The sequence below is a fragment of the Gossypium raimondii genome, chromosome 5 (genome assembly GCF_025698545.1).
Source record: "Gossypium raimondii isolate GPD5lz chromosome 5, ASM2569854v1, whole genome shotgun sequence".
NCBI lineage: Eukaryota > Viridiplantae > Streptophyta > Magnoliopsida > Malvales > Malvaceae > Gossypium > Gossypium raimondii.
In genome coordinates, this window is record NC_068569.1 from 10,306,549 (window position 1) to 10,324,326 (window position 17,778).

Consider the following 17,778-nt stretch of genomic DNA (forward strand, 5'->3'; position numbering starts at 1 on the left):
AACGGTATAGTATGCCCAGTTTTCATTTTTGTTTTCTTCCTTGGATACTAGAAATTATACTATAAAATTAAATTTGGTGTAAAGTTTTTTTGGGAGATTATGTTTTATCAAAAGAATTTAATAATATTTGGTACACTATCAGTGGAGTTTTAAACTCTACAAATAGAGTCAAGAGGTTGACAAGTGTCCTATAAGATATAATAAAATATTATCAAAATAAATATTAAAAAAAAAGATACAAAACTAATTTTTAAGCTTGTTTATGGAATAAAAAAAGAATACATTGCAGTGTACTTAATACTAACTTTTTTTTTTCTTGATTTCGGATTATGAAAATTAGGAATTTTTAATACACTTCCATGCATGCGCAAAATATGTGTACGCTTCTAGGATGATTAGTTCAATTGCTTTTTTTCCCTTCTCAAGGTAGTTTAAACACCCTTTTTAACTTTGCAAATGAATACGACGGAACAGGAGAGAAGCAATATGTGGTAGCTCAAAGGAAAATTAATTAAAATACAAGGTATCTTAAATTATTAATAGAAAAAATAGGGTCGAAAATCAGTTAAATAAGCCACATTCAGCAGGTGGCGTTAGAAACGAATGCAATAGCATAGCATGAAGAGCAATCAGCCTTTTTAAGATTTTCAGCAGATTGACTGCTCATCATGTTATATCATTCCATTCCATTCACATCTAATAGAGCTTCAATGATTATCGCCAGCTCCTTAAAAGCTGCCGGCGCCTGCGAATGCCGGTGCCCAGTAATCAGCACCATTACAATCACTTTCAACTGGATGAGTGAAAGATACTGGAACCAAGCACAGCCCTCTACTCCTCAAGTTCTTTGGTTTTTCCTGTTATATAAATATAATTATCAAAACCAAAAGAAAAACACACACACACAGTATGATGGCGGCAATGATGATGTTAGTGATGATAAATACTTTTAAAAAACAATATAGAAATGGGAATGAAAAAGGGAAAGGGAAAGGAGGAAAAAGCATTAATTAGAACTACTATATATCTTCAACTCCTTTTCTATATACTAGTTTAATGCACTTCCAAATCATGCTTATGAATAACTTTTATTCACTTAAAAAAGTGTTTTAAAGATGATATCCGGAACCTTGTTCTTTCAATGCTTTCCTTTTATGAATAAAATAGTAAACACATGTACAAACCCACCTATCCCCCTACTTTGCTTTTGCTAGGTGTTTGATCCAATAAAAGCATACCTTTCCTTTCACCTCAGGAAAATCTAATTTACCCACCAATTTATTATTTACTTGTTAGATTTGTTAATTGTTATAGGCAAATATGTTAAAGATTTATTTGTTTATCATCTTTGAAATTCTTTTACTAATGTATCTAGTTAATTTATCTCTAACTACTTATATAAGTATTTACTATCACTTGCCATAGTTGCATTGACATTGGGAAAGGAATACATGGATAGGTATGGGTACACTTACAGATTGTTGGTTTGTCACGCCTGGAGATGCAGTACCCAAGTAAGGGGAGCTAAGAGCCTGCGTTTAAAGTGGGGGGAAAAAAGGAATTAATGTTTTTTTTTTTTTTATGACTTCCACGACTAAAGAATAAAGATGAGGTTTTTAAGAGAAAAAGCATGAATTATCGAAACTTGAAAAACTACATGCTTTAACCCCTCACTTATTTCTGAGCAGCTTGGGAGTAGGGCAGAAAGTGTTAAAAAAGAAAAGAGTGTGGAAGAAACATCACCTCAATTTGATCCTGAAGGAATCTGATATACCCAATAACTTCTAACAACACAGAAGCAGTGTCAGTCTGCAAAAAGAGCACACAATCCCCCCCCCCCCATATCATCTTTCAAACCCTTCTTTAATGTTAAAAGAGAATAAAGCCACTACATACAAAATAATAATAATAATAATAAAGAAAGGAGTTGAAGGGGAAAGTCCATTCAACTTTGATGATCAATGCAGTACCGCAAAATTCATATTTTAAATAGATAATGGAATCAAAGCAATTCCTTTATGGGTTTTATTATAAATTAATAGGTACTGTTTTTTGTGTAATATTCTGTACCAGCTTGTTCCTCGTTTGTTCAGTTTCTGTGGTTATATTGAAGAAGAAGGTTTAAGGGAATTTTTCGTTTTTAGTTCTTACCTTTCCAAATGGGGAAACTAACTGGTGAAGTGCTGTTATTCTATCTCCTAGCTTCTCTTTTCTCACCTGGAAAAGATAGATTTAGCAGAAACATACAGGGAAAAAAAAATTCAGCAAATACTCAATAATGTTAATTGTTTATGTTGCTGTTTTTGACCTTTTAATAATGTGGTAGCAAGTAATAGCTGAAAAAGAAATACGACATGCTTGAAATTAGACAATAAAGAGAAAGTGAGATAGCAAACAAAGAAAGATTCTGTGTTACCTTTAGAGGTGGTTGGCTTGAAGTTGAAGATGGCTGAACCCTAGCCTTCTTGAACCGCCCACCTGCGACTATGCTGTTACACTTTTGCCAAAGGACAAAAAAAGAAGAAAAAGAAGAAATGAGAAAACCCAGAGAATAAACGAAGGCAATTTTGTCTGCCAAATAAATGCAAGGCAGCAACGGCAGCAAAACAGAAGGGTTGTTTAGTTTTTTGTTTTTCTCTTTCTTACCTTAGAAGAATGATCTAAACCAGGTTGATTAACAGTTGTTTCATGATCTGCCGCTTTGTAGGAAGACAAATCTATCATGTTACTACTTAAGCTAGTAATACAAGATCTAGGAGGGGAAACTGGCATGATTTGGGACCAAGCAGCTGCTGATGCTTGAAATTCATCATTGCCATGACCAAATATGTTGCTATTTTGAGTACCCTCTTGCTTTACGTCAACAACCGAAGGAACCCTTGGCGATGGGTTTAGGATTTGGCTTTCCCAAATTTCCAACTTTTTAGGCTGATAATGACTTGGTCCAAACCTTTCTTCTTCACCAGATAATCCTCCCCTACCCAACCACAATCATTACTTTATCAATTGCATTAGATTATATATGTGCTACACAAAGCTATCTTATTACCTAAGGTAACCAAACACAAGCAAAATAAAGAAAAATATTCGCGGATATATCAGAGAATTGCAAGAGGGAGAGATTCAATTTGTAAACAGCATTAATAAGGTAAAAAGGAATAACTGTCGTGAAAACCAGAAGTTGATATAGTTTGAGAAAGCTTTTTTTTTTTTAAAGGTAAAGGCAAAAGATAACTGTAAACTAAGAGACCAAAGAAGTACGATTATGGATCAAGAAGCCCATGAAATTAGATTAAAGAGAGAGCAAAGCTGTAGCAGTAAGAGTAACATGAAAAAAAAAAAAAAAGTAGAGACGAAGTGGAGAGAGCTCACAGGAGTAGTTGGCTCCATGACTGTAGTGGTGGAAGCTCTTGATAATGATGATCAGGCAAAGAAGTAGGAAGAAGAGAAGTAGAAGTTCCAAGAACATACTGAGGGGGAAAGAGAGATGGGGTTATTGGAGTTAACAGATTAGAAGAATGCTGTTGCGAAGGTGGAACCATGCTAGGGTTTCCAGCTGCCATCATTTGTTTGCTTAATCGCACTGTTGTTGTTGTTGTTGATGATGATGATGAGCTGGCTACTCCAATTTTCATATGCCTCTTTGATCCTTCAAATTAAAAAGAAGCTCACCCCCACAACCAACAATACTTTTTTTCTCTTTTTACTTTCTCTATGATCACTTTCCAAAGTTTCCTTTTGTTGATGCACTCAAACCAAACAGGCCACTTGCTTTGCTAAACTCATTTATATAAAGAACCATCTTCCTTCCCTGTTTGGCTTCTCAGAAAAAAAGGTGAGTCTATGGCATTGAAAGAAATTTTGATATCAAGGATGGGGTTTCTGTGATTTCCATTTGTTTCCTCCCTTCCCTTTCCCTTTCTTCTTTTATATTCTTTGGCTTTGCTAAGCTTTTTGCTTTATTATAGAGTGGGGCAGAAAAGCTGGTGGCCAGTATTTTCAGTCCTCAAAGCCTTAAACTATTTCCCACTACCACTTTTTTTTTTTATTTGGAGTGTTACCTGGGGAATTTTGTTTTTGTGGGGGGTCTTTGTAGGTTAAGGTGTATATATGATGCTTTTCTTAATGTCATCCAGTAATAAGTATTACTTAAAATTTATTTAATTAAATTTTGTATTTAATACATCAGTTTATTGAATTTTAGATAGTAATGCATTACTTATATATTTGTTTATTATTTGAATGACAATTAATCGATGTTTAGTGATTGTATCATACTTTTTTCTATTATTGTGTAATCATTCCACTCACAAAAGCAAAACTAATACTTAGTCAGTAGTATCAACCCTAAACCCATAAATTCTAATAATTGATCTACTATTGGTATCAAAATGCCTTTCTCTTATTTTATTGTTTGGGATTTTTTTATCAGGGGCTGCTTGCTTCCTCTTTCGTATGCACATGGATATACATATATAAATTTTTATAGAGAGAGAGATACTTATTCTGTATCAATTTCATCAACAAATTTTCAGCCTAACGGATGATTACCATAAATTTCTAGGAGCTATATGGAATATGGACAAGTGTCCACTATATAAGATATATTTAAAAAAAAAAAACTCGGAATGCTTTTTCTACAATATTAAGGTAGGGAATGGAGGTAAAGTTTAAATTGTGCCAAATGAGTGTCGATAAGAATTTTAACTATTGTTCCATTTAAATCAAGACAAAAGGACTTGAATGTTAACGTATAATATTTGAAGTAATATCTAAAATTTGGATCAATAAAATAACCGACAAATTTTAGAAACTTTTAGGAAAATCAGAATTGAATTATAAGCTCTTGATAAATCAAAATATAATTTATAATTTCTTATTTTTAAGGGATTAAATAATTTTTTATGGTGTGAATATATTAATTTATAATTCAAATTGAATTACATTTTATTTAAAGAGGTCAAAACGCCCTTAAATTGTATCTTTGAATAGAATGTTTTGTGATGAAATAATGAACATAGACGAAAATAAGTTTACCATGAATACGTATATACAGATAGGCGCACTTGGGGTAAACTCGTTTTTTATTATAATCAATATAGACAAGAAGGTCAATTCCTATCTATGGTATGGTGAAAGAATGTGTGTAATAAGTAATGTATAGGAAATTGAGAATCTTTTATTTTTTTTAATAAAGACAACACATGCAATGCTTTAAACTGTACAATACATAGGTTTTAGGACTGATCCAACATCCATGAAGCCTACCATTTGAAAACCAAATTATTCTAAAAAAATACGCTTCTTAAACCTAATTTACTTGCTCTATTTTTAGCATATCGAATTTTGAACAACACTAACCTCAAATGTCCTCTGTGAAATATTGCTATATATACATATATTGAGACAGTTGGGGGGCTCCCAGTTTTCACTTTTCAGTCATGTAAGCTTGCTATCAACGAAATCAACCAGTGGTTGACCATAATTAACCACTGCTGTTTTTTAACCCCCAGTGTTTCACTTTCCAATGTTGTTCCTAATTTTAGTGCCGTACAATCACTTACCAATTCTTTAATGCTAGATTCTCAATTTCACTCGTAAAATAAGATTACAAACTACTTTATGGAATGGGAACGTGGGCTTAAAATAACAATATCAATGTCTTCTTCAACTTTTATACTGGAAATAATAAAGGGGATTGGTGGGTTTCTATTAAAACTATGGACCGTGTTGCTTTAGCTGTTAGAGATATTTTTAATGAAATGATGGAATTGTCATTTTCAGAACTATGCTGGGTTTGAATTGTGACTTAAAGAGTCTAAACTCTAAACTTTGTTGAATAAAGACAGGCAAAATTATAGCTGTTCGTTACTGAATCAGACATACAGGTTCTGATTTAGACGATAGATTTGATCTTAGGGGTTTGAAATTTTTATTTTGAATTCTGCTTTATTAAATAAAGTGAAGTGAAATTTTAAAATGTCAGATTAAAAGTCCAATTCAAGTAAAGTTAGATTTCAGGGACCGGAACTCAAGCATCCGATCGTGTGTGGCGTGGATACCTACCCCTTTATTGCCCAAATAGGTTGGTCCAATTGGTAATTTGCGAAAGTAGCGTTTTGTTCAATTATCAATTAGGCTTATTTATAAAAAAACCATTTTAAGAGTAAAAATGTAGAATTCAGCAACAAAAACTTTTTGTTCTTTATAATGGAACTTACGGAAAAAAGATGTAAAAGTTTAAACCAACAAAAAGAAAATGCGAAACACATTGATGGCCGCAAGGGTTGGGTTGACCCCACAGCTTTGCCAATCAAATCAGGGCCCTATTAAGCTTGTGAGCCTCACTCTTTTGTTCCATGCCCATGCCTTTTACCAGGTGACTCGCTAGGACAGCTACAAGGGCCCCGCCTACTCAGTTCACACATATTTTGAATGTTAAAACTTAAAATCCTTCATATATATATAAATTTATATCCATTTTAGGGTACCACTCCACCATATATGTCGTGTTTTTTTTTAATTTAAAAATCAATATTGTAAGAACATAATGAGCGTTTTATACTGTATTTGTTTTATTGAAAATATTTTTTTTTTAATTTGGAAAAAATTGTCAAACAAAAAAATTATTTTGCACAAAATTATCCAAACACTTTTTAAAAACTATTTTCAATAAATGAAAATATTGTAATGAAGAAGAACTGGTTAAAGGGCTGGTTTTTAAATAATTGGCAGAAAATGTGAGCCTAAACGGGCCTCGTTAAATCCTGAAACAAAATGGGCCTCTTAGCCTTCCGAATAGCTACAACATTTCAATTAGGTTGAGTTTTAATTTTGAGTGTATTTTTCAACATTACAATAATCTATATATAATTATATATATACTATAGATAGATTTTAAAATAAAAAATAAAATTTTACTTATGTGTCATAATTCACTGCTTGCCACATGCACATATCTCTATAAATTACCATAATTTTATAGTTTGAAGTTGAAAGCCATAGTTATATAAAAATTTACTGAAATTCAATTTAATGGAATAATATCATATTTGGTACTTGAATTTTATCAAATCTTCTAATGTAGTACATCTATTTTGATAGTTGTACTTTTATATTGTTTATCTATGTAATACTGTTAATTTTGACATACTAAAACATGTGGCCGTATTGTAAGATGTCACGTGTCATTTTTATTTCAAATAATATAGTGGATCATAAATTAAATATTCAGGAGCTTATATGGATGGATAAATTGAATATTGTGCCTAATGAAGTTAAAACATTGCATTTTACAAATTGTAAAACATTTAATTGTTTCAGTAAATGTTATATTTTTATAGTTTATTTATAAGTTCAAATTTTGTTATTTTTTATTTATGTAATCATATATAATGACCTAACATATTGTATTTATAAAAAAACATATTAAACTACAAAACTATAAAAATAGAAAATAATTGAAAATGATAAAGTTTCTACACAATTATAAAATGATTTTAGTTGTAGAATTAAACAAGTTAAAAGATCCTTAAATTTTTATTGAACGTTAAAAAAGAAGAAGGTTGACACTATTAAACTTTCAATAATTAAAAAAACAACTAATTAGGGTGTTTTATTAATAAAATTATTATTGGTAGAAACCGACATATGACATATTGATCTGGTAAAATGTTCAAATAATATGAGTTTTGTATTATTTATAGTAGGTTTTAGAAATTCTATAAGAAGAAGAAATAAGACTTACAATCTAGATGACATTTATAAATTTGTATGGTTTTATGATTTTTAATAATTATTTATATTTTGTAATATTTTTATAATATTTTGAATCATGTCTAAAATAAATTTGGATAAATAATTGTTTAAATTTATTTGAATTCGAATGTGTATCTGATGTGATTTTTTTATAATTTTTATATTTGTTGACATTTATGATTCCATATAAGTTTTTTAAGAGCTTAATTTAACTTTTTATCAACTTACCTAAAGGTTTTTTGGGGGCTGATTAAATAAATTTTAACACAAAAGGATAAGAAGTGAATATAAAGATACATATAATTTTATTTTGAAGATAAAAGATTTATTTAATATGAATTATTAAGAAATTAAAATTTATATACGAGGTATACCGACGTAAATATAATAATGATACATGGAATAAGATGACCCAAAACACAAATGAAGATTACAAATTATTGGTTTCTCTACACCAAAGATTGAGGGTTATATTTGGCTACAGGCCATTCCCCATTTATACCCAAACATGATTGTGGTGCAAGAAGACAAAATCAGCAGCTCATTAATTTTTACTCCTCACCAAACATAACAAGTTTCTCTGAGAGCACCTCATTCCTTGTTTGTAGTGAAAGAAAAACTGGCCGGCCCCCCAGCACCTTATCATTATATGTTTTTACTCTTTCCCGCACTTACTTGCTAGCATTTCAGTCTATTTCAGGGATGGGGTTTAGGTCTAATAAGAACCATAAACTGATTAGTCCAGACCTTGTAGGCCTGTCTGTTCTGCAACTATGAAATTCTAGGCTCTTTTTCTTGTAACAGTCAACTTGTCCTGCTACTCCCCCAACACCCCAAACATTAACATTGTATTCGTGCATTTGTGTTTTGTTTTGTATAAATTTTCAGTAAGTTGAATAATTGCTGGTGTTGTGTTTTATATTTTCAATTCCAAGATTATCAATTCTACCATATTGACGAGTAATCGATATGTGATGGAAAATTCCGTCCATGAAAGATCATTTTGAGTTATCGCATTCCACCATTTGTTGATGAGGTCGGTAGCAGAAGAGACAAAGAAAAACAGCCAAAGCCATGTCATATTGGGGAAAATGAATTGGTGGGATTTGGGTATTCCATATCTAACCCAATTTTAAGGTTAGATTCTCTCATAAAAGATTTATTCAATACCCAAATAATGTAGAGGTAGGTGCTTTTGTCACTATTCTCTTCCAACTTTATCCCACACGCTACTTACTCACCACAAACATGTTACAGCAAAGAGAAACAGGGATGGAATAGGAGCAGAGAAGAAGAAATATCAGCCATATTTTGGTTTTGTTTTTCCATACCCAATTTGCCGGTTATTACATTCTGCGGATGTTAGATTTACATGGGGTTCTCATGCTATAATTATTACACACCTAAAAACTAATTTATTTGGAAGTTGACACTATCCGATAATGCAATCCGTATATGTGGTTTATTTTGGCTGTAGTACATATATGTGTGCATGTATAAAATGTAGATTCCAGAGCTTCCATTTTCAGTGTGCAACTGAGATTAGGTTTCCATCGTTATCATAGTTTTAAGAACCCAAAGGGAATAAACACAATATCTCATTTAAAACTTTTAACCACTTTCCTCAATATTCCTTGCATGGGTTTCGTTGTTTGGTTTTTGTCATATAATATTTGATTGATTTTGCCATATCAAATGGTCAAAGTGTTATCAACATGGGTTAAGCAGAATATGTTGATGATCAATTCCCAAACCCTTTCTGTTACATTTTCATACGATTGGTCCAATCCATCTGCAAAAAATATTCCCAGATTTTAATGCATGACAGATCCATGTTTTTAATTTCCTATAATAATTCCTGATAGCTACCCCTCACCGGTGCCGTTTTAATATGAAACTTAAGACATTGCAAATCCTTTTCCCTTCTTTTTCCATTTAATTGGCTGCTTGTGTAGCAGATATTAGTCAAAAATCTAAAATTTTGAAACCTTTTCTCTTATGAAAAATTCCATGTATATTTGTTTCTGTCATGCAGTGTAATTAGGTTCACATCATTATCTTTGAAAATTAATGAGTAAACATGTTAGATCCAAACTGTCACTTATGTTTTATGAAATGCCATTTTGCTTAGCTTTCATTTAACAGCAATTTAATTACGTTTTTTTTTTCCTCTTCATGAAAGTTCCCTTCTCTTAATCTAGTTAGTGTTGCTTCATAAACACCCCCCCCCCCAAAAAAAAAAGAAAGAAAGAAAGAAAAATTCATGGTCCAGGACAGGGTCATGAATATAGAGCTTTTGTCCCTCCCTGTTGATTTATTTTTGTTGAATTATGGTAGAAATACTTAAACATCTTACATTTCCTGCTAGTCACTTCCTAGGACCCTACCCTTATATCGTTATCGATGAGGTGTTTGCTACTGAGTTAAGACACTTGCACCCTTAATTGAATGGTTTATATATATGTGTATAAACAGCTAGGTCCTCACCAATAATTCAGTTCTATCCATAGCTGCAGTGATTATGGAAAATGAAGAGCACATGTAATATAATCAATCTTGTAGGCTCAACGAAGGAAATGCACGTCTGTTTGAAAAACCAAAATTTTTTCCTGTTTCTTGTTTGGTAAAGATGTGGCCCTTTGTGTTTTCATCCACTTTTCTTTTCCAACATGATAACCAATCGTAAATGTCTTGTTATCATGGATGATTGTATGAACCAACTCTCCCGGGTTTATTTACAATGCTTAGAGCTGCACTTGGTCTCTAATTCATACTGTTTAATTATAGCGCGTTAGTTTGGGTTGATTTTGACTCGGTCGTCGTCCACATTACTGTTTTAATTGACAAAAAATTTTGACCAGTCATTTTAGAACCACCACCATATTCATGGGCTGCAATCAGTAAAAGGAAATTCCAGAATATAAATTTTTTTTTTCTTCTAATGGAGTTACTGTTTGTTGTTTTAAAGTGAAACTTGAGTGATGAATGTGTAAGCAAACATTTAGCTTTTTTTTAGGGTGAGAAAGCATTTTTGAAGAAAAAACAAGATAATAGAGGTACTTAAAATGAATTCCATATGCTTGGAAAAACAAACTGAATTTTCTCTGTTCATTGAAAGAAACAATTCGGTAAAAGAAACTAAAGAACACTATGGGGCAACCTACTTTTTTCAATTTACATTCATAAAAAGAATGCCGCAATTATTTTTTGATCCCTGGAAATTAAAAGTTGAGCATCCATGGATTAAGACCAGCAACTGGTTAATTTTGATAATAAGGACAATCTCCAAAATTTCTTCATCATATCTCCAACCAACAATGGTGAGGCCTCAAGAGTATATATTCTTTTGTTTTCAGATTTATCACTTTAAACCCACTAAATTCATTAAAGTTGCCATTCTTTTTATTTAAAATAGCTTCCGGAAAATGATCGAAAAATAGATTGAATTTTTCAAAATTTTGATTTCTTTTTTTGGTGTTTTTAATGATTTTGTGTATTTTCTTTCTTCACTAAATTTCCTTGAAATCATTTTCTACAATCGAAATTTATTTTATAAAAGATAATATCATATGGAAACTTAATAATAAATCATTTCTTATTAAAACTTAATTTGAATTAAATATATTACATACATGAGAGTGGATGTTGACATATTAGAGTTGAAGGGATAAATAAAGCTAAGCATGATGATATGTTATACTATAAAATATTTATTATTAGTAATATGTATTTTATTAAAATATTAATATAAATATTTTTCAACATTATTTTAAAAATATTTTTAAAATATAAAATTATTGTTTTAAAATTTATTATTAAAACGAAAGTTATAATATTAAATAATTTATTAAGATAATAAAACATATTAATAATTTGTTATATTATTAAAATAAACATTAAATATGTATATTTTATAATATTGAAAATTGTAATATTTAATATTATATTTTAACATATTAAAAATAAAAAGATATTATTAATATAATAATATTAGGTTTGATTCAAGTTAATTTTTTTAAATGAGCTCTTTTCCAAAAAAAAAAATAACTTGCATTCTATAAAAGGGTAAATTAATTTATAGAAAAATGACTTATTTTCAGTTGACCAATTAATCATTTTTCGTTGATCATGCTGTTTTTATGAAATATACACAAGAAAATGTAGAATAAATGCAACATGATACATTCATATATGATTGATAAAACATATTTTAATAAATGTATTATATATATATATATATATATTTGTTTCCCAATATAACTACTAGAACGAGTCCAGTGATTAAATCTCCACGTTCTATAGGCTCATTAAGAAGTAGATGTTAGTCACAAGTTTTAAAACTGCTACTTATCAAAGATGAGTTAAAAAGAATATTTAATTTATGTTAAGGATGATTGAAAACTCGTAAAAACTGAGGTTTAATAACTTATTAATGATGTGGTTTTTAGTAGGATGTACATGCAGTCCGTTTGTTATTGTATGCCTCATCCCTTGAGAGGTACTATTATCAGGTCTTCGTAAGTGGAATAACTAGTTTGAGCTTCATGCATATTCTTTTGAGTTTTAATTTATTTGGTCATGATAATATTTAGGGTATTTAATCCATAAACATAAACAAATACAGAAGGCAAGATTATATGATGAGCTCTAATTATATCACCTATCAAGGTATGTAAGCAAAAGAAGAAAAATGCATGAACCAAAAGGGGTAAAATGTTGCTGTTGCCATCATTCCTGCCACTGTTTATGCTATGATCAATTGACAAGAAGATTTTTTTCTTTTTGTGAAATTTTAAAATATTCCTGCAATTAAATTTCCACTACTATCCCCTTTTCTGTATATTCTTTTTTTAATATTTATGCATGATGATCTGGTTTTTTTAGCAAACAGACGGAAGAGCATGTGCCTCTACCGAGTTTAATTATTCAAAAATATATTTAATATTTATACTTCATTTTTGGACAGCATTTAATTCACTCCAATATATTTTTGCCTCTTTTTTTTATCATTCCATGAGCCATTCAGAGTTAATCTGAGATTGCATTAAATTAAGAAGATCGGTCAATCCCAGAGTTTGCCTGCTACCTCAGCTTTTATGTCTTTTTGACCAACTTAAGACTACTCCGACATAAATAGAGAAACACCGTCGAGTGATATTAATTTTTTATTCAAAAATAAAAACTTCTTTTTTCTTTTTTATAATTGGACTGTGATTTTTGGAGATCGAATTTTATTTTTTATGCTTGCAAATATAATATTGTTGCTAATTTTTTTATTTTAAATTAATAATTAAATAACCTTTATGTTAGATATTTTAAGATGTTTAATACGATACTTAAATTTCGTTATTATTTTTGTATTACAAGTAAATTGTTGATTTTTTTTTATTTTGATTTCATTAAATTTAGTTTTTGTATTTTTAAATTAATTATTGTTAATATTGGATATCAACAAAGTATGAATGAGGATGTGATAGTGCTAATGGAAACCGGTTCACTAAGGTTGGCAGAGAGCCGAAGGAGGTAAGTGAGCAAAGAGCTAAAGTTGTTATGCTGAAAGCAATAAGGAGGCTTGAGGATGGATCCCTTCTTCCTCGTGTCTAAAGGTATTTATAAGAGAGGTTTCGTGTCTGTTGGCATGGTGAATCTATTGTCAGGTTATCATTGCAGGACACACAAAGAAGATGTCTATTATGAGATGTATTTTGTCATTTATTCTGAACCATAGTATAGAGTGGTTAAGCCTACATCAGCCTCCTTACACATGCATGGTAAATTTTAAAAATTATGAGTAAATTGATATAATATGTAAAATTTAAGAACTAAATTTAATATTATACTAATTTTTAATTATCACGTCATTCTGTTGTAACACGAGCCCATAATTAAATCAAGTGTGATGTAATTTACCCATAATTTAAAAGAGTAATAACATAATTTCACAATAAATAAATCATTGCGAGCGTCAATCCAAGCAATCCCATCTCTTTCCATTTGTAAGATGATGGATTAATGTAACGCCCCTAACCCGAATCTGTCGCCGAAACAGGGTTACGGAGCATTACCGAAGTTTACAAATTAATTATCAGGCATTTCATTTCATCTAGCATTCATATTTGAAACTAATCAAAATCATACATATTGTCCCTTAAACGAGCCCTCGAGGCTCAAATTTACACATTAGAAACATATAGGGACTAAGTCGAAAACTTAGAAAATTTTTGAAAATATTTAAAGTTTCCAACACTGCAGGGGTCACACGACCGTGTTTCAACCCGTGTGAGTATACTGACTTGGGTCACACACAGCCAAGTCACACGCCCGTGTGCTAGGCTATGTAAGCATTCTATTATGTGCAAATTTAAGATACAAGGGACACACGACCGTGTCACCTTGCCATGTGTCACACACGGTTGAGACGCATGCCCGTGTCTCTGCCCATGTGGATAAAATGTTTTCTAGCATTATATTGTGGGATAAGATACCATTTGAAAAAATGGAGCTAGACACGAGCACTAGAGACGACTTGTAAACTCTTGAAACGTAGTTGAGACTTGAGAGAATTTTTGTTGTTTTAAAGAAATATTTCCAATATTAACAATATCACTTTAGCATAACGTAAAAAAAGATAAAGTTGGATTATACGAGCATGTTGCATACTTTATAGCTTCATTCATAGGTGGGTTTGGGATGATCTATACTTCAAAGAGTACATGGAAAAGAAAATCTTGATAATCTTAATGGTACAGATTCACGTGACGATGAACTTAATTAAGGATCAACATTTGATGAAACGGATCTTATGTTAAATATTAAGGGGAATAACTCAACAAATATAGGACACTAGAGCAATTAGATTAAATTACATATGATGTTTATTTTATTAACAATTGTGTTATCAACTACTTTTTGAACTAAAATAATACATATCATGATTTGATTTTAATTTATTACTTGTTTAGAATTTTTTATTGTGCTAATAATTTTTTATAATAATAAATACTTTTGAAAATATAAATCATGTAATTGTATAATTACAATTTGTGTAATTACTACCTAATAATTAAACTTTCATTCAATTACTCTGTCTGTCCAAACATCTATTTTAGCTAGATTATCGACTTCTTTATTAAAATATTTGAAAATATTAATTCTTCTAACCACTCTATTACAACTTTGGTCCAATCTATTACAACTCCATCAATGTCAACCGCTTTATGATATTTTAAATAATACAGGGACCATGTTTCTTAATTGTAGATGAGTATATAATCGTATTCCGTCATGAATATAGATATTTATATGCTGGATCACATAAACAATACATGAATAATTAGTATGCTATAAATAACATTTGATTATTATATATATAGTATTAGTAGAACATACCATTATATGGTGCTCTGAAGGATAACACTTACTATGGTGGTTACAATTTCTGTATTTTTACACTTACATACTTAGGATTAAAAATAAATTAATTAAGAATTTGAAAACGTTAAATCTCACTCATGTCGATGATGGCCAAGTCTTCTAAAGGATAGCACTCGTGTTGGAAAAGGATCGCTTAATAAAATCTGAAAATTCAACTAATCTAATCAAACAAAAATAAGAATAATATAATTTATTTAAAATTTGATTTGTTAAGCTAAATTTTATTAATAGCTATCAAATCATTAAAATAAATTTATTTACTCTTAGGAAGATCTAAATTTAAAATTTAGAGAAAATTTTATTGAGAGGAGCAATCAAAGATCTCGAACATAAATTATAAAACGATATAAAAATATAATAATAAAAACGGTTAAATTCTTAGTTTTAACCTACAACTGTTGGTTTGACTTTGATTGATAGGAAAAATAGTTTTTTCTTAATTTTATTATTGAAAATCTTGAAAGATTTTTTTCGAATGCATTAGACAGGATCTCGTACGTGGAGATTATGAAATCTTTGCAGATTATAGTATTCAAATCGACAGAGAATTATAGTATTGAGGAAGCATGCCATCTTTACAACTAAATAAGAAAGATAAAATAAAACATTGCCGATTGGACCTACTTACCAAATGGCAGCTCTTAGTGGGCGGCTTTCTTTTTCACAGTGATGCAACGCACTCAGCCTCCCCTTCAAAACACAACCAATTATTACATTTTGTGTGGGGGCTTAAGAAGTTGAAATTAAATAGGTGGCATATCCTAATTTTACAAAAATTTGTTACCTTTAAAATTTTATGTTTAAATTTGATTCATTTTTGTAGACAAGAAGAATAAAAAATGCGAAAAAATTTGTGGGAGGAGGACTTCTTTTTAATGTGTTAAAAATATAATTTATTTTAATTAACTCTTAATAAGGTTGGAATTCAATCCATGACATAAGCTTTAAAGTTGAATAGAATATAATGAAAAATATAATATTGTCTTATTAAAAATATTGACTAGAAAATGTTTTTAGACACGTTTTAATAAAAATTTAAATAAGGATTATAGATAGTAGTTATTTTTATTTTTATTTTGCAAGACCTACATTATTTTTTGAAAGATTAATTTTTGTAATTGAGATGGACAGAATAAAAGAAGGTATTTATTGGTAATTATCATATAAAAGTGAAGGAATGTTTGGGCAAATAAATAAATAAATAAAAGTGAAGGAAAATGTTTGCACTTTTTGTTGTAAAACTCGTAGGAATTTTCCTCATCAAGTAGTCCCATAAATACAATTGTATGGTCCTCACCCTACATAGTGATTAAACTTTTTTCCTAAATAGATATATGAATAAAAACATAATGTTAATAACAGAACAATTAATGATTAGGAATTTGTATGTCAAAAAAAGAGATTATCACATCACCAGTGAAGTTTAAAAATTGAATCAGTATATTATCACACATATGTTCTTATAAGATGATAATAAAATATTTTAATTTAATTTGGAGATGGTGGGGGTAAAAAGATGGATTAGGACGGCGGTCAAGGAGTCAATGACTCAATCATTACAGTTTACCCCCGTCAACCCCAACAACTAAGCGCCATTATGTTTGGACAACTATACCATACGGTGACGTGGAAATATCTCTTGCGTTCATATGTTTCAGCCGTTATAGAGCGCCGGATCATGGTGCACGCGTGGTAATGACTGTTTCTTAGGGATTTACACAATTATTATCAGCAGATACGGGCGTGGTAAGAAAAAGATTCACCCCGACACTTTGACTGCAGTAATCAGTAATTAAACCAAGGGTTTCCAGCAAAAGACAACTGTTCTTTTCCTTCTTTTTTTAGATATTTACCTTTTTCATATCTCCATACTTTTGTGTTTGGGCATTTTTTTTATATATATATATTTCATGTCTACTTTATAATATATATTCGGATTTTGTAATTATTTCTTTCTAATAATGTTAGTTATTTAGGTTAAAAAAAAACCCATATCGGAAGGTTTTGTTTGTTTTCTTTTCCCCACACATTGATATCACTAATAAATCCACATATTTGGCAAATGGTCCTTCTTAAGATCTCGAATTGCCTAAAACTATTGCATGTTGATTGTTACGTGACAACTTTCCAACAAAATATGTCTCAAATTTCAAGACTTTATTTTTGTTCGTTTGCATCGACTTTATATAGTCTTCGTAAAGACAGAAAAATGCAGAGAACAAAATCCAGTAAAAGAAAAGATGTAAGCTCCATTATATAAAAGAAGAGTTTTGGTTTTTGGTTGATGGCACGATGATGTAGAGTGGTGCATGCAATGCTCTGCAAAATAAAATAAAATGAATATTATTTTGTGAGGGCTTAAGCCTTAAAACGACGCTCACTTCTTATGACATTTCTCGTGCCATCCCTTTCGCCTTCATTCACTTTTGCTTTTACTGTATATAAATTATTTTGTTTCAACTTTCATCTTTTTCAGACATTTCCAAATAAGACCATGTCTTAGGTCAATAATACAGAGATTAGTTTGTTGAATGCAAGCTATAAGTATTTTTGTTTTTCATGTGATTTTTTTAAGGGATAATGATT

At 30.3% G+C, this 17,778-nt stretch overlaps 1 protein-coding gene across 1 annotated transcript; it reads right to left on the minus strand.

Annotated features, from left to right (window-relative positions):
* Positions 1-507: 507 nt before the first annotated feature.
* Positions 508-3,970, minus strand: LOC105770446 (transcription factor bHLH68). The gene is made up of 7 exons (XM_012591651.2): positions 3,373-3,970; positions 2,647-2,977; positions 2,417-2,497; positions 2,152-2,217; positions 1,744-1,809; positions 1,476-1,532; positions 508-857 (listed from the first exon to the last, which is right to left on the minus strand). The coding sequence occupies exons 1-7, from the start codon at positions 3,633-3,635 to the stop codon at positions 729-731; spliced, it is 993 nt and encodes a 330-aa protein (XP_012447105.1). The 5' UTR covers positions 3,636-3,970; the 3' UTR covers positions 508-728.
* Positions 3,971-17,778: the final 13,808 nt, after the last annotated feature.